Below are 17,286 nucleotides of genomic sequence, written 5' to 3'. Positions count from 1 at the left end.
TCCTGCTGGTCAGGATATCTCTGGTATAGTCCAGCTGGTCAGGATATCTCTGGTATAGTCCTTCTGGACAGGATATCTCTGGTATAGTCCTGCTGGACAGGATATCTCTGGTATAGTCCTGCTGGTCAGGATATCTCTGGTATAGTCCTGCTGGTCAGGATATCTCTGGTATCATCTTGCTGGTCAGGATATCTCTGGTATAGTCTTGCTGGTCACGATATCTCTGTTATAGTCCTGCTGGACAGGATATCTCTGGTATAGTCCTGTTGGTCAGGATATCTCTGGTATAGTCCTGCTGGTCAGGATATCTCTGGTATCATCTTGCTGGTCAGGATATCTCTGGTATAGTCTTGCTGCTCAGGATATCTCTGGTATAGCCTCCCATCACTCTCCATCCCACTAGCTGACAACGTCTTGCAACTCGCCATATACTGCAGGTACGTTGACGATATTTTTACAAGGGTACCTATTGTCAGACGTCTGCAGCAGCTGAAGGAGGCATTCCAGCAAAATTCGGTGGTAAATTTCACTTACAAGATTGAGAGTGATGGGAGGCTGCCCTTTCTAGATGTAACAGTCATGGAGAGGAGTGATGGCTTCCATACTGCAGTCTACACTAAAGAACAAACATAGGAATGTGCCTCAATGACAATAGTGACTCCCCGGACAGGTACAAGAGGAGTGTTGTCAACGCTTACGTCGACCGTGCTCTCAGCCACAGCTCACGATGGAAGCAAGTCGATGAAGAACTCTGTAGGGTAAGGCAGGTCCTAGTGAACAATGGCTTTTCTAACGGTTATGTTGAAGACGTCATCCAAAGAAAGATGAAACGCCATGCAACCTCTGAAGAGTCAACTAACACAACATTCGTACCCCCCTATCAGACTGTTTTACAGGAACTTCCTTTGAACAACTCAGAAAACCGGGGAAAGGATCCTGAAAGATATTATTAATAAGAACGTTATCCCCACAGACACAAATCAGAAGACAGAATTAACAATTTACTACAAAAACAAGAAAATGGCCACCCTACTCTTGAAGAACGCTCCAGACACCAAACAGAACGCCTTGAAAGAAACTAACGTCGTCTATGCCTTCACATGCCCACTTTGGGACTGGCAGCCCCAAAGATCTTAGTACATAGGCAAGACAACAACGTATCTTTCTAGGCGATTAACAATGCATAAATAACAGGGCTCCATCAAGGAGCATATACTCTCCTCACACAACCAGACCATCACCAGAAAAATCTTATAAAGCAACACATAAATTATCGACAAATTCAACGATAACAGGAGACGCGACGTCAGCGAGGCCAAACACATCAAACATCAAAAAGTCAAAACCAGCAATCAACAGCCAATTGACAAATAATTACATTCTATTCACTTCAAGACCCCAAACCAGCACAGAAGCAAGCAGATAATATATATGTATATATATATATATATATATATATATATATATATATATATATATATATATATATATATATATATATATATATATATATGTCGTACCTAGTAGCCAGAACTCACTTCTCAGCCTACTATTCAAGGCCCGATTTGCCTAATAAGCCAAGTTTTCCTGAATTAATATATTTACTATAATTTTTTTCTTATGAAGTGATAAAGCAACCCTTTTCTCTATGTATGAGGTCAATTTTTTTTATTGGAGTTAAAATTAACGTAGATATATGACCGAACCTAACCAACCCTACCTAACCTAACCTAACCTATATTTATATGTAAGGTTAGGTTAGGTAGCCAAAAAAAGCTAGGTTAGGTTAGGTTAGGTAGGTTAGGTAGACGAAAAAACATTAATTCATGAAAACTTGGCTTATTAGGCAAATCGGGCCTTGAATAGTAGGCTGAGAAGTGCGTTCTGGCTATTAGGTACGACATATATATATATATATATATATATATATATATATATATATATATATATATATATGTATGTCGTACCTAGTAGCCAGAACTCACTTCTCAGCCTACTATGCAAGGCCCGATTTGCCTAATAAGCCTAGTTTTCATGAATTAATGTTTTTTCGACAACCTAACCTACCTAACCTAACCTAACCTAACGTTTTTGGCTACCTAACCTAACCTAACCTAACCTATAAAGATAGGTTAGGTTAGGTAGGGTTGGTTAGGTTCGGTCATATATCTACATTAACTTTAACTCCAAAAAAAAAAAATTGACCTCATACATAATGAAATGGGTAGCTTTATCATTTCATAAGAAAAAAATTAGAGAAAATATATTAATTCAGTAAAACTTGGCTTATTAGGCGAATCGGGCCTTGCATAGTAGACTGAGAAGTGAGTTCTGGCTACTAGGTACGACATATATATATATATATATATGTCGTACCTAGTAGCCAGAACTCACTTCTCAGCCTACTATTCAAGGCCCGATTTGCCTAATAAGCCAAGTTTTCCTGAATTAATATATTTACTATAATTTTTTTCTTATGAAATGATAAAGCAACCCTTTTCTCTATGTATGAGGTCAATTTTTTTTTATTGGAGTTAAAATTAACGTAGATATATGACCGAACCTAACCAACCCTACCTAACCTAACCTAACCTATATTTATAGGTAAGGTTAGGTTAGGTAGCCAAAAAAAGCTAGGTTAGGTTAGGTTAGGTAGGTTAGGTAGACGAAAAAACATTACTTCATGAAAACTTCGCTTATTAGGCAAATCGGGCCTTGAATAGTAGGCTGAGAAGTGCGTTCTGGCTATTAGGTACGACATATATATATATATATATATATATATATATATATATATATATATATATATATATATATATATATATATATATATATATATATATACATATATATATATATGTCGTACCTAGTAGACAGAACGCACTTCTCAGCCTACTATGCAAGGCCCGATTTGCCTAATAAGCCAAGTTTTACTGAATTAATTGTTTTTCGACTACCTAACCTACCTAACCTAACCTAACCTAACTTTTTTCAGCTACCTAACCTAACCTAACCTCTAAAGATAGGTTAGGTTAGGTTAGGTAGGGTTGGTTAGGTTCGGTCATATATCTACGTTAATTTTAACTCCAATAAAAAAAAATTGACCTCATACATGAAGAAATGGGTAGCTTTATCATTTCATAAGATAAAAATTTGAGAAAATATATTATTTCAGGAAAACTTGGCTTATTGGGCAAATCGGGCCTTGCATAGTAGGCCGAGTACGACGTTCTGGCTACTAGGTACAACATATATATATATATATATATATATATATATATATATATATATATATATATATATATATATATATATATATATATATATATATATATATATATATATTTTGTGATGATAATCTCTTTCAAGAGAAATTGAGCTTGCTTTTCCCTATATCATTCACGTCATTCTACAAGTACAAGATGCTATATTAAAGATACGTCCAACAGTATCACAAAACGTTTTGCCCAGGAAGCAAAGCGTACCTTGCACCACCAGACACGCCGGCTCTCCACCCGTCGTCAACGAGCAAACTACCCATTCTCCGCCTGCCTGCTCCTAATTGGCTGGTGTATCGCCGACAGCACCTGCACCTGCACTCACACCCTCTACCTGAGTCGACGTCTGGGCCAGCTCACGCCGTCCTCCTCAGAATATCTTTGTGCTCTTAGAAGTTGACATCTCTCTCTGGTAGACTAAGCCCTGGCTGTCGTGTACTAAGGGAGGTGGCAGCTCTAGCCAATATTCTCAGCACCTGATTATTATTATTATTGTCTTGCACTTTATTTTATATTAGAGTAAATTTTCACATTTATTAATTATTCATGTTTTGTTTGTTGACTTGTTTTGAATTTTACGTAAGCCAAGGGATTGTCTTTGTTCATATCTTGTTTTCTAAAGTAATTAAATTTTCATTGTTTATATTTTGTGTTTTGCGTGTCTTCCCATTACCTTACCACAGACAAACAAGCAATCAGTCTCTTTTGTTTTCTGTAAGTGTGACAATGCTTTGACACCTGCCATTGGAGGACTGCCGAACATCAACACTCCAACACTTTACCGTCACAATATGTATATATGTACATATATGTATATATGTATATATATGTATATATATGTATATATGTATATATATGTATATATATATATATGTATATATATATATATATATATATGTATATATATATATATATATATATATATATATATATATATATATATATATATATATATATATATATATATATATATATATATATATATATATATATATATATATATATATACACATATATATATATAGAAAAATCCTAGAAGAGGTACCACCTCTGGTGCAAAAGTGTAGGGACCCATAGCCTCGGAGAGGAAAATAAAGAGTACACAGAGAAGACCTTGTGGATCCTCACTGAACACTTTGATATTTGCTTCTCCTACCACCCCTGTTCTTTTGGTATGTGTGTATATTTATCTAACTTTATTTAAAAATGTCATTACACAAAAAAAGTTACAATATTGATTACATGTATGGTACAAGACTACTTGTCACAAGTTGTACAGCTCCTCCAGCTCCTCAGATGGCGGGCAGGAACCATGGATGCAGTGAGCATTTCCTCTCTGGATTGCCACACTAAGGCGCTGAAAAAGAAAACTGGCAGCTCTAGGGTCTCTAGTTGTGTATATATATATATATATATATATATATATATATATATATATATATATATATATATATATATATATATATATATATATATATATATTAGTATATTTTGGTAGCAGTCTTTCCTGTAGACATATATTATTAAATATTACCGAAAAAGTAAGATTAATAATTCTAACACGAATTTTTTCAATATTTCTTATGTTTCTTTTCACTGTCGATGGTAATTGAAAAATTAATTCTCCAAAATTAATTTTTATTTCTAGTTTGACGCGACACTTGAACGCGTTTCGTAATAACTTATTACATTTTCAAAGACTTTAGTTTACACACACACAACTATAACCTGCAAACACTAAACAGAGTTGATTGATTGACTGATGAAGATTAAGCCACCCAAGAGGTGGCACGGGCATGAATAGCCCATAAGTGGTAAAAAAAAATTTTCTCAGTATTCTGAGTTTCCATTTAACCATCAAGCTGTTATCGCCGGGGAGGATACTGCTTCACAGTCTTTATGAGGGTGTCCAGCTGCTGAACACCTTTGTTGACCAGGACAGTGGCTGTGTTGATGGCTTCAGGGTGGCCACTGCATGATTCAGGAACTCTTAAAGCTCTTCTAAGGTCATTGGTTGCTTCACATTCCAGAAGATAGTGAAGTAATGGCTTTTCTGTGACAGTTTGGCAGAAGATGCACTCTCTCTGTCGGGGTTCACCAATCTCCCAGTTGCATCTGTAACCTAGACGTAGTCTATATAACCTAACTGCTATTTCCCTGTGGATTCCTTTTGGGATATTTAACCTCTCTAATTTGGTTGCCTGAAGATACCATGTTGCAGATGGCGAACCTTCAGCTATTCTCTGGTGTAGGTAGGCTTTGAGAGTTTTGAGAGTTTTTTGTGAGAAAATGAGAAAATGTGAGAGTTTTTTGGTAACGATGTTTTTTATGTTCTCTAGGCTGGGTTGAATTGTTTTATGTATCACTGGATGACGAGTTGCCAATTTAGCAATTTCATCAGCTTTTTCATTTAATGGGATTCCAATATGGGATGGGATCCAGTTTAAAGTTATGTTGAGTCCTTTGCCTTTAGCGACTGCTCCAAGATACAAAATGGTGGTAATTATTTCCACATTATCTTTCCACTGTTTTTGTCCTAGTATTTGAAGTGCAGCTTTTGAGTCTGTGTGTATGATTGCATTTTGAGTGTTTTGTGCAATCACATATGCGAATGCCTGTTGTATGGCAAACAGCTCAGTTTGGGTTGATGATACTAGTCCTCCCAGTCTCCAATATGCCTGTACGCTGGCCGTACAAAGAGCAGCGCCAGCACTCTCATATTCTGTGTCCACCGATCCGTCTGTGAAGATGTGGGTGGCTCCTGCTACTGCTATGCTATACATTTGCTCTTCTATTATGCGCCTTAGGATTGTCGGATCATAGGCAGCCTTTTTCATTGGGAGACTTTCTATTACTATTTTGAAAGTAGGCTCTTCCCACGGCGCGGAAGGAGTGTAATTTGGGTGTGGATGATCACCCTCTCTATCAAGAATCATGTTTTTTAAATGTAGTCTGTTTAGGACTTTTCCTGCTCTTGCAACCCAAGAGTTTCCATTGTTTTGGCCTAGTCCAACCACCAAGGCCTGCCGTACTGGGATTGGATCAGAAGAAATAATTATCTTACTGACAATTGTAGCTGTCCTTTGTGATATTCTTTCTTGTAGAGAGGGCAAACCCGTCTCCAGTCTAAGAGTTTCAAGCCTGGTCCACATGGGGGCTCCCATTGCGGCTCTCATAGCATTGTTTTGGGCAACTTCAAGCTTTTTCCACTGTTGGTGTGATAGATTTGTGAGTGTAGGTGCGGCATAATCGATCACTGATCTAACTGCCTGTACATAGTATGTGCGAAGGACTTGCAGACTGGCTCCTCCAGAGAGGGAGGTTAGCGACCTGAGAATTGCCGTCCGGGCCGCAGTTCGCTCTCTTAAGTAAGTGACCTCAGCATTAAAATTCATGTGTGTGTCCAGGATGATTCCTAGATACCTTACCTTGATGTTACCTTGAGGTGCTTCCGGGGCTTAGCGTCCCCGCGGCCCGGTCGTCGACCAGGCCTCCTGGTTGCCGGATTGATCATCCAGGCTGTTGGACGCGGCTGCTCGCAGCCTGACGTACGAGTCACAGCCTGGTTGATCAGGTATCCTTTGGAGGTGCTTATCCAGTTCTCTCTTGAACACTGTGAGGGGTCGGCCAGTTATGCCCCTTATGTGTAGTGGAAGCGTGTTGAACAGTCTCGGACCTCTGATGTTGATACAGTTCTCTCTCAGAGTACCAGTTGCACCTCTGTTTTTCAACGGGGGTATTCTGCACATCCTGCCATGTCTTCTGGTCTCATGTGATGTTATTTCTGTGTGCAGGTTTGGACCAGCCCCTCTAATATTTTCCACGTGTAAATTATTATGTACCTCTCCCGCCTGCGCTCAAAGGAGTACAGTTTTAGGCTCTTTAGTCGGTCCCAATAGTTTAGATTTTTTACTGAGTGGATTCTAGCAGTAAAGGATCTCTGCACGCTCTCCAGGTCAGTAATTTCTCCAGCTTTGAAAGGTGCTGTCATTGTGCAGCAGTACTCCACTCTAGAGAGCACAAGCGTTTTGAAAAGTATCATCATCGGTATAGCATCTCTAGTGTGAAAAGTTCTTGTTATCCAACCTGTCATTTTTCTTGCAGTTGTGATGGCTACTTTATACTGATAGGTGTCGACCCATTCAATTGGTTGACCCTGTACTGTGAGTTGGATGTTGGGCTTCGCTATTTTTATGGGCATGGCCTTTGACTTTGAGGGGTTGAGTTTGATCCCAATCTGTTTTGCCTCTTTACTGATGCAGTCTAAGCATTTGGGTGCAAGACGCGTCGCATCCCTTCCTTTTATGATGATGGCAAAGTCGTCCGCGTAGTTTAGCAGTCTGCAGTGATGTGGGAGTTTCAACCTCATTATTTTTTCCATTAAACAGTTGAAGAGAAGAGGGCTGAGAATACCTCCTTGCGGTGTACCATTTTCATGTCTTTTGTACTCAGAGACTGTGCCATGAAGTTTTACTCTTGCTTCTCTGTTTATGAGACAGTTTTTGGTCCAGGAGAGCAGGTTGCCTCTGACCTCTTTGTCAATGAGGCAGCAGAGAATAGCTGGGGCGCTAGCCAGTTCAAAGGCGTTTTCGAGGTCCAGAAATATCAGCATTCCTGGTCTGTCACTCAAGTGGGCTAACAGAGTTGTAATACATTCCACTGTGCCAACCCCTCTTCTATAGGCATACATATTATGGTGCAGTTTAGGCATTTTCCACTCCAGTCTGTTGAGTGCCATTCTGTCAGCCATCTTGGCTGCACAGCTTTGGAGAGAGATGGGACTGGGATTAGCTGGATCTTTGGGTTTTGGGATCGGCACTATGTCTGCTCTATTCCAAGCAGAAGGTCTAGTTTGAGAAGTCCAGGCTAAATTAATTAACCTTAGGTATGCAGCGTCTCCCTCTGGGCCGAGGTTTCTAATCATTTTATAGGTTATTTTGTCGGCTCCAGGGGATGTATCCTTGGAGTTTTTCTTAGCCCGATTGAGCTCATCCAGTGTGAAGGGGGCATTAGTGTCAGAGACTTCTTCACATGCTGTAAGGATTCTGTGCCACCATTCTTCCTCTAGTCCGGTCTGTACTACTAATACATCTGGTGGAAGTTGATTGCTGGCTGCTCTCTCTGCAAACCTGGTTGCCAGTACTTCGGCTTCCTGTTGAGGATCCTTAGGGTGTGGAGCTTTAGGTGTTTTATTCCCTTTGGCTCGGTGAATTTGCTGCCACATCTCTCCGAGAGAGGTGTGTTCATTCAGGCGTGAACACCATTCCAGCCACTTTTGTTATCTTATTTGTCTGGTCTCTCGATGTACATGTTCCTTGACCTCACAAAGTAAGATCCTGTTGCGGTCACTTGGCTGCTTTTTGTATAGCTTTCTTGTTCTGTTGAGTCTATGGTTGAGTTCTTTGACACGTTCGCAATAGTACCAATGATCTTTATGGTGTCCGGTGGACTGTTTTTTCAGTGGGATTGAGTGGTTGGCTGCACTTTGAATCGCTTTGACAAATTCCTGTTCTGCCTGATTAATGTCTTCGGGAAGATCATAGTTTCTTTGCCACTCTGAAATGAGGTTTTGAAATCGGTCCCAGTTTGCTAAAGCAAAGTTCCAGGCTTCAGATGGAGGCGGAGGTGGGGTGGGTAGGTCTAACTGAAGATCAATTTGGACCCCATAGTGGTCGCTTGTGAGTGTGGGCTCAACTGACCATGTTGCTGCATCTCTTAGGGAGGCTGAAACGAAGGTTAGGTCTAATCTGCCTCCTTGGATGTGGGTAGGTTCATTCTTGTTTAGGATTTGTATTTCTGGAAGCTGGTCCAGTAGATGTGTAATGTGAATGCCGGCTTCATTTGTTCTGTTCGAGCCCAGTGCCAATCGATGATGAGCATTAAAATCTCCACAAATGATTGTGTTTGTTGTTGTCGAGTGTCCAAATAACACAGAGAGATCCATTTCGGCTTGTGGAGACCTGTACACATTGAACACTTCAAGTTTGTCGTGTCTTAGCTCAATGGTAACTCCCATTACCTCTGTCCCTGCTCCACAATTGGGTGGGCTGGTTATGGACTTGGAGATCAGGTCACATTTTACATAGATTGCACATCCCCTGGAGTGCCCATTGATCCATGGAAGGAAGAAGCTTCGATAGCCTGAGATTTTAGGTTCTAATCCGGCTCGAAGCAAGCTCTCTTGTAGTATCAGGATGTCTATGCCCTAGGTTGCTGCTATGCATTGCAAGTGTTGCAATTTAGTGCGCAGTCCTTGCGCATTCAGTTGCAGGATCTTTAGACCTCTAGGTTCTTGGAATTTGCTGATAATTCCGTGGTATCCATGGAGTCTGATGAACACGCCATGGAAGTTGCAATTGGTGTATAGGTTCTTAGTGGACCTGAAATTGACTCATCATCAATGTCGCTTTCCGACGAGCTGGACTCTATCTGTTTTTTATGGGGATGTCTCCTGCCCTGCTGTCTTGACGGTGTGGATATTACATCTTCGAATTTTTTAGGTACCGCCAATGAGTTTCTATTTTCTGTTTTCGCTTTGGAGACATTATTATAAAACTTATCAAATTATGTATAAACGACAATTATTTCAGTTTCAATGGAAAATTTTTCAAACAAACATTTGGAATGGCTATGGGCAATCCCCTTTCCCCAGTTTTGAGCAATTTGTATATGGAGTTCTTCGAAACAAAGATTTTATCCATGATTATCCCCTCTAATGTTGTCTGGTTTAGGTATGTCGACGATATTTTGTGCTTATGGCCGAGTGACCAAGACCAAATTGTTTTTCTTAATGAACTTAATTATTTGGTACCTTCAATAAAATTCACATGCGAAAATGAGGAGAATGGTACTCTTCCGTTTTTGGACATTATGATTCATAGAGTCAATAGAAGGTTCAAATTTAATGTGTATAGAAAACCCACCAACGTGGGGTCGTTTGTTCATTATTATTCGAATCATCATAGTAAAGTTAAACAGGCAGTATTTTCAGGAATGTTTCTTCGAGCTTTGAGGGTATGCAGCCCTGAGTTTTTTTATGAAGAGATAGCTAAAATATATGAAATTCGGAAGAGTCTACAGTACCCTAAGATATTTTTGGATTGTTCGTTTGGGAAAGCTAAACGTACGTTTTATAATAATGTCTCCAAAGCGAAACCAGAAAATAGAAACTCATTGGTGGTACCTTATGCGATGGGATTTGAGAAACTTTCCCCAGTTTTTAAGAACCTTAATATCATTTTAGTATTCACTAATAATACGATCAAGTCTAGTTTAATAAAAAACTCCCCTGGTACAACAGGTTGTGTGTATTCGATTCCCTGCAATGATTGTGAGTCTGTGTACCTTGGACAAAGAGGAAAATCCTTACACTTACGTATGTCCCAACATGCTTATAGTATAAGAACTGCCCAAACGTCTAATGCTTTGTATCTACACACAAGTTTGTGTGATCACACTATTAACTGGGATGGGGCGAAAAGCATTGCCAATTGCAATGGCTTTGTGGAACGGAATTTAATTGAGTCTGCGCTAATTAGTCAATATATATATATATATATATATATATATATATATATATATATATATATATATATATATATATATATATATATATATATATATATATATATATATATATATATATATATATATATATATATATATATATATATATATATATATATATATATATATATATAACTGAAAACTCACACCCCAGAAATGACTCGAACCCATACTGCCAGGAGCACTATGCAACTGGTGTACAAGGCACCTAATTCAATGGACCATCACGACCGGACAAAAGCTGATGGTAGCCGAGGCTATATCCCCATCAGCTCGCCGGCACTCTGATGGTAATCTTAGGCATAGTAATTAGGTAATTCCGATTGTTGTAACATTATTATTGCAATAATGGAAGGATTAGTGAAGGATTTGGTGTGTCTGGTTGGAGCTCTGAGAGCAGAGACGGATTCCCTGCGGGAGGAGGTACGACGGCAGAGATTTCGGGAGGAAACGAAGGAGGAGACCAGTGTTGACGGGACCTCATCGTGGAGAGTCGTGAAGGACAGGGATCTTAAGAAGACCTTGACAAGGCCACCAACAGACGCCCTAAGGACAGCAAATTCATTTGCCGTGTTGGAGGACGAGTGCTGTGGTGAGCCTGCAGTTCACTCGGAATGGAAACCAGCGAGGAGCGGCGGAGCGCAGGGCCTTCAGGCTGCTCAGAAAGTTAAGGAGGTACCGAAGCGAATTTTGGTTGTGGGAGATTCCCAGGTGAGGTATTTAGACAGAACATTTTGTGCCAGAGATAGGGGGAACAGATTAGGGTTTGCTATCCGGGAGCTGGAATTGGTGATATTGTTGGAAATATGAATGATATTATGACGGGAAATGGGAATAAACCCATTATTTGTATTAGTGCAGGGGGTAATGATGTTGGGCGAGTTAGGAGTGAGGAACTAATACAGAGATTCAGGACAGCCATTGAATTAGTTAGGAGCAAGGGAGGAATCCCATTCATATGTGGCATTCTTCCAAGAAAAGGGAGTGGGAAATGAATGGTTGTCGAGGGCACTTGGTGTCAATTGCCGGCTGGAAAGATATTGCAAATCAAATGCAATATCTTTCATAGACAACTGGGAACACTTCTATGGAAGAAATGAAATGTATGCTCGTGATGGGGTGCATCTATCCAGGGCTGGGGTTGTTGCTGTTGCGAACTCGTTGGAACCAGTGGTTAGAGGTGTTTGTTTGGGTTTAAACTGTTAGTAGATAGTGTTATGGGAATTGATTTGGAGGAAGGAGGTAATAAAAGTATGTGTTCGTGGGAGAAAAGAATTGGCAAAATGATCAGGGAAAGAAAAGGGCCTCAAAATAACAATTCACTTAGGGTATATTACACTAACAGTAGAAGTCTAAGAAATAAAATTAACGAATTAAATGCTCTTGTCTGCACAGAAAAAAATAGACATTATTGCACTTACCGAAACGTGGATGAATGTAGAAAATAGAGAACTATTAGCTGAATATCAAATAAATGGATTTAAACTATTTCACACAGATAGATATATTAGACGAGGAGGGGGAGTAGCCATATATGTTAGGGACAATTTGATATGTAGTCTCAAAGAGGGAATCAAAACTGAGCCACACACAGAAACTATTTGGATAGAATTAAACGAAAAAGCAAATAATATTATAATAGGAGTTATATATAGGCCACCAAATTTAGACAGAATGGAATCAAAGCATCTATGGGATGAAATATCTGGAGCATCTAGATCTAACAGTATTTATGTCATGGGTGACTTTAATTTTAGTGGAATAAACTGGGTGAACAAAACAGGGAATAGTGAAGCAGAAGATTTTCTAGAATTAATTGACGATTGCTTTCTTACGCAACACATTAAGGAACCAACGCTGGAAAATAATATTTTAGATTTAGTGTTAACTAACAGGGAAACACAAATTAATGACATCGAAATAGGGAGTGAGCTAGGGAACAGTGATCACAAAGTAATCAGATTTAGCATAGCATGGAATAGACCTGTAGGAGAAAATTCTGTTAAAGTGCCAGATTTTCGAAAAGCTGATTTTAATAGCCTAAGAATTTTTTTGGGTCAAATAGATTGGAAAGTCTTGGGTATGGGGTGTGGGCCGGTCTTGGAGCGAGACATGAACCCAGCGATAGGTGACGTAAAAGGGGATTTCAATGTGGATTTAATATATAACTTATTTAAGAATATTCTAAACAAAGCACAGGAACGTAGTATACCATACAAATTGAATAGATCGAATACTAATGACCCAAAGTGGATAACAAATAATTTAAAGAACCTTATAGGTAAAAAGAGAGCGTGGTACAAAAGGATTAAGAATGGGGAAGTCAGTTTAGAATAGGAATTCATACAACTGGTTAGAAATGTTAAAAAAGAGATTAGGAAAGCAAAAAGAAACTATGAAGTTCGCATAGCAGAGCAAGCAAAGTCAAATCCTAAAGGTTTTTTTCAGTTATATCGAACTAAGACTAGGGAAAGGATAGGTCCATTAAAATCTGAGACAGGTCAAATAACGGATAATGACAAGGAGATGAGTAGTATTTTTAACAAATATTTTATATCTGTATTTACTAAAGAAGAACTTAACAATATGCCTTGAGCCGAACAAGTCTATGTGGGTGGGGATGAGGACAGGTTGACTAGTTTAGCAGTTACCAGGGAGGATGTAATTAAACAATAAGAAAAACTCAATCCAAACAAATCCCCAGGGCCGGATGAAGTGTTTGCCAGGGTGCTTAAAGAATGCAAAGAGGAGCTTTGCGAGCCACTGTCTACCATATTTAATAAATCAATAGAGTCAGGCAGAGTGCCAGAGTCATGGAAGGTAGCTAATGTGGTACCAATTTTTAAGAAAGGAGATCGATCACTTGCGTCAAACTATCGGCCAATTAGCCTAACGTCTATTGTTGGAAAGATACTTGAATCAATAATTGCAAATACAATTCGTCTCCATCTTGAAAAACATAAATTAATAAATGAGTCGCAACATGGTTTTACAAATGGCCGTTCATGTTTAACAAATTTGCTAACTTTTTATTCCAGCATAGTTGAGGCAGGTGATAGTGGTAAGGATTGTGATGTCGTGTACCTTGACTTTAGCAAAGCTTTTGATACAGTGCCACATGAAAGACTAATTAAAAAAATAGAAGCTCATGGTATTGGGGGTGCTATATTAAGTTGGATTAGGGCATGGCTATTCCAAAGGAAACAGAGAGTTAGTATAAATGGGGTTAAGTCAGAGTGGGAAAATGAAAATGTTAAAGCACCACTTTATAGTGGCTCAGTATACAAGGGAATGTTAGGCCACAGCGTTGTGAAGCATTAGAGAGGGTTGACCAGACCACACACTAGTAGGTGAAAGGACGACGACGTTTCGGTCCGTCCTGGACCATTCTCAAGTCGATTGAGAATGGTCCAGAAAGGACCGAAACGACGTCGTCCCTTCACCTTCTAGTGTGTGGTCTGGTCAACGTACTTTAGCCACGTTATTGTGACTCATCGTCTGCATTAAACAGGGTAACTATAACATATCACATTTCAAACAAGTCTTTCTCGAGATTTATGGTAATGTAAATGTGCGGCTGATGAGGACACGGTGGTTCCCGCACGTATAATAATCCTGATCACCATATTTGCATCAAGACATCTCTGAAACATAAAAATATTAGGCACATGAAATTAATATCATACTTGGGGTCTGATACACCAATAAACCTTGTCATCTTCCTAACCAAATGGCAAACCTTAGAGCTAAATAATACTGCCATGAGCCTATAGGCCTGAGAACACAGTTCGTCATTCGCTAACTAATACCGGAATATAATTCACATGCCTGAGAATATACCGAGGACGCCTTGCATGACTGTCAGACCATTACATGCTCGGCGGAAAATATTCCAAGATAAAATGCGAAGCTGCAATGCCAGTCACAGAAATTTTCCAGGATCTGGTTAGTCGAGACTCCAGTTTGCTGGAAAATGGGTTCCAAGCCCTGAACTCTACGTCTTGTTAGTGATGTTATCTCCTGGCTGTCGGGGCCTGTAGTGCTATCTTCTGCTGGAGTTTATTGTTACTCGGGGCCAGTATTTGTTGGGTCAGAATGGGTTTAGCGTGATGGGGCAACATCTTATTCCATACTGAACAAAAGTAAAGCAAAAATTTCCTGATGAGTAAATATTTGTTTTAAAATTTCAAAAAGCTTTTATATAAAATTGTATGAACGTTTTAAGTAAATAAATGTTGGCTGCTCTGAAACATTTCAAGTTGACCTCCAGATTGGTGCTGTTATAAGTATTACTCCAAATAAAATAATAATTGTATGATTCTACAATGACTGCATATTGTTTCAGTATTGTCTAAACCACATTTTGAGATGTCAGAGAACCTTTCCGTAATATTTGTATTCATCTGTTTGAAAGTTAAATCGGAATAAATTATTTACCCATCAATAAATTTAAATAAGGGACGTAAATAAATGAATGACGCTGAATTTCATTAAAAATTGACTCAAGAATTCATATCTGAGAACACAGTACGATCATAATACTTCCCAATTAATGAGAAAAGTTGAGATGAAAATAATACCCGTGTTTAGTTCTCCTGTTTTTCCAGTAAGCTTCTAAGGCCAGCTTCAGACTATGTCCGTTGAATGATTGAATGATGTTTTCAAAATCAATAAAATATTATTTCAATATTTTGATTGAATTGCAGGCGAGGAGTCACAATAACGTGGCTGAAAAATGTTGACCAGACCACACACTAGAAACTAAAGGGACGATGACGTTTCGGTCCGTTCTGGCCCATTGTCAAGTCGATTTTGATTGAATTACATAAGAACATAAGAACAAAGGTAACTGCAGAAGGCCTATTGGCCCATACGAGGTAGCTCCTATTTATATGCACCCAATCCCACTCATATACATATCCAACCGACGCTTGAAACAATCGAGGGACCCCACCTCCACCACGTTACGCGGTAATTGGTTCCCAAATCAACAACCCTGTTACCGAACCAGTATTTACCCAAGTCTTTCCTAAATCTAAACTTATCCATTTTATATCCATTGTTTCGTGTTCTGTCTTGTGTTGATACTTTTAATACTCAATTAATATCCCCCCTGTTATGTCCATTCATCCACTTGTAAACCTCTATCATGTCACCCCTAGCTCTTCGCCTTTCCAATGAATGCAATTTAAGCTTTGTTAATCTTTCTTCATATGAAAGATTTCTAATTTTGGGAATTAACTTTGTCATCCTACGCTGGACACGTTCAAGTGAATTTATATCCATTCTATAGTACGGCGACCAAAACTGAACTGCATAATGCAAATGGGGCCTAACCAGAGGAAGATATAGCTGAAGAACCACACCAGGTGTCTTGTTACTAACGCTTCGATTAATAAATCGGTTGAATAGGTTGACTGATGCTCTCGGCAGCCTTAATATGACGGTGATTTACGAAACTTTTCAACAATTGTTAAAACCACGTCATAGAAACGTGTTTGCAAACTACTAAGACAAATTCAGACATAATCAAATGAATCCTTCAACAACGGCCAATCATCACTGTCGTGGAATTTATGAAAGTTAATTAGCGTCCACAGATAGTGTCACAATAAACTATTTTCCATAAAAATATACGAAGCCGTTTAGGCAACTTGACCCGTGACATCTCCTCCCAGACCCAGGCAATAATGAAGCAATGACAAAAGAATATATGAAGACCATTGCAAGAGACAAATCTTGAGTCTTACCTGAGCTGTTTTCCCAGAAACATGATTCACCAATAGAAACTTATTCAGACAAATGAGTTATTTAAGAAAACACACACAAAAGGAATCCCACGATAAACAAAAATAGTATAGCAAAAGAACAGAGAATTCAAAAAAGCTTAATATGCCACGATTGCGAGATATGTGAAATATATTCCTAGTAGATTTTGCAGTTATATACAAATATAGTGAAAAAGGCATTACCAATGAATATAATCTCTGCTTAACTAGCAGATGGGGAGGAGAAGATATGTGGTTAACTAGCAGATGAGGAGGAGAAGATATGTGGTTAACTAGCAGATGAGGAGGAGAAGATATGTGGTTAACTAGCAGATGAGGAGGAGAAGATATGTGGTTAACTAGCAGATGAGGAGGAGAAGATATGTGGTTAACTAGCAGATGGGGAGGAGAAGATATGTTGTTAACTAGCAGATGAGGAGGAGAAGATATGTGGCTAACTAGCAGATGGGGAGGAGAAGATATGTGGTTAACTAGCAGATGAGGAGGAGAAGATATGTGGCTAACTAGCAGATGGGGAGAAGATATGTGGTTAACTAGCAGATGAGGAGGAGAAGATATGTGGTTAACTAGCAGATGGGGAGGAGAAGATATGAGGTTAACTAGCAGATGAGGAGGAGAAGATATGTGGTTAACTAGCAGATAAAGAGGAGAAG

At 39.1% G+C, this 17,286-nt stretch overlaps 1 protein-coding gene across 1 annotated transcript in view; it reads left to right on the top strand.

Annotated features, from left to right (window-relative positions):
- The first annotated feature begins 635 nt into the window (after positions 1-635).
- LOC123750674 (autotransporter adhesin BpaC-like) overlaps positions 636-17,286 on the top strand; it is a 32,915-nt gene continuing 16,264 nt past the window's right edge. Inside the window, exon 1 of the mRNA XM_069325087.1 lies at positions 636-758. Coding sequence (XP_069181188.1) covers positions 636-758 — 123 coding nt within the window. The remainder of the gene's footprint in view (positions 759-17,286) is intronic.

Source organism: Procambarus clarkii, chromosome 15 (assembly GCF_040958095.1).
Source record: "Procambarus clarkii isolate CNS0578487 chromosome 15, FALCON_Pclarkii_2.0, whole genome shotgun sequence".
Taxonomy (NCBI): Eukaryota; Metazoa; Arthropoda; class Malacostraca; order Decapoda; family Cambaridae; genus Procambarus; species Procambarus clarkii.
The sequence above is the reverse complement of the archived record's forward strand: the minus strand, read 5'-3'. Positions and strand labels throughout refer to the sequence as shown.